This window comes from Penaeus monodon, chromosome 34 (genome assembly GCF_015228065.2).
Source record: "Penaeus monodon isolate SGIC_2016 chromosome 34, NSTDA_Pmon_1, whole genome shotgun sequence".
NCBI classification, from domain to species: Eukaryota; Metazoa; Arthropoda; class Malacostraca; order Decapoda; family Penaeidae; genus Penaeus; species Penaeus monodon.
Genome location: NC_051419.1, coordinates 2,571,451 through 2,572,136, shown reverse-complemented (window position 1 = coordinate 2,572,136; position 686 = coordinate 2,571,451). Strand labels below are relative to the sequence as shown.

Here is a 686-nt window from a genome sequence, read left to right as displayed (position 1 = left end):
TTGTTCTCAGACCCTGAAAAGGTGTGGGCTGTTCCATTCCATGAGAAAAGTGTCTTGAATACAAGACCACTTTTTTTTTTTGTTTCTGTGCTTTATTCCTAGTGAATGTATTAAATGTCAATTTGGTGTCATTTGTTACTAAGTGTGTATGTTTTTTCTGTTAGTATGGACTTTTGAACAGTTATTCTTTGGCATGGTTGATTATCAGTAAATTTTTTATTAATGTCATTTATATCAGTGTTACGAAGGAGATTTTAGTGTGACCACAGGTGCAGGAGTGATAATGAACAGTTATTTAACTTGATCTTGGTATTAGTGTTGGTTCAGCATACATGCTTCTTTTTCTTTTACTCTTTCTCTCACCAAGACAAGATTGCATGCCTTAACTCTTTTCTTTTACATCTGTTGTTAGTCAAGCCGCTGGTCTTGCATGTATATTTTTTAACGTCTTTTCTTTAGAGGTGAAGTCAGAAAACTGTTACTAATTGTTTCCTCACACAAAGAAATCCCTTCAAACAATTAAAGTTTTTTTTTTTCACCCTTGCAGTTCCCCCAGATGTGTCCATGTGCAGTACCATCATGAACGAGACTGATGCCTTGAAGGTTACCCACATCAATGAGACCTTACAAATGGACACCTCTATAGCTGTTAAGAAGAGCAGTGCCTTTGATGAGAGAGGTAGTTA

At 36.0% G+C, this 686-nt stretch overlaps 1 protein-coding gene across 4 annotated transcripts in view; it reads left to right on the top strand.

The window, feature by feature from the left end:
• Positions 1–686, top strand: part of LOC119594519 (DNA topoisomerase 2-binding protein 1-like) — a 27,100-nt gene that overhangs the window by 12,207 nt on the left and 14,207 nt on the right. For all 4 annotated transcript variants that reach the window (XM_037943553.1, XM_037943550.1, XM_037943551.1 and 1 more), the window contains one exon: positions 548–679. In XM_037943553.1, the coding sequence (XP_037799481.1) occupies positions 548–679 (132 nt within the window). The remainder of the gene's footprint in view (positions 1–547; positions 680–686) is intronic.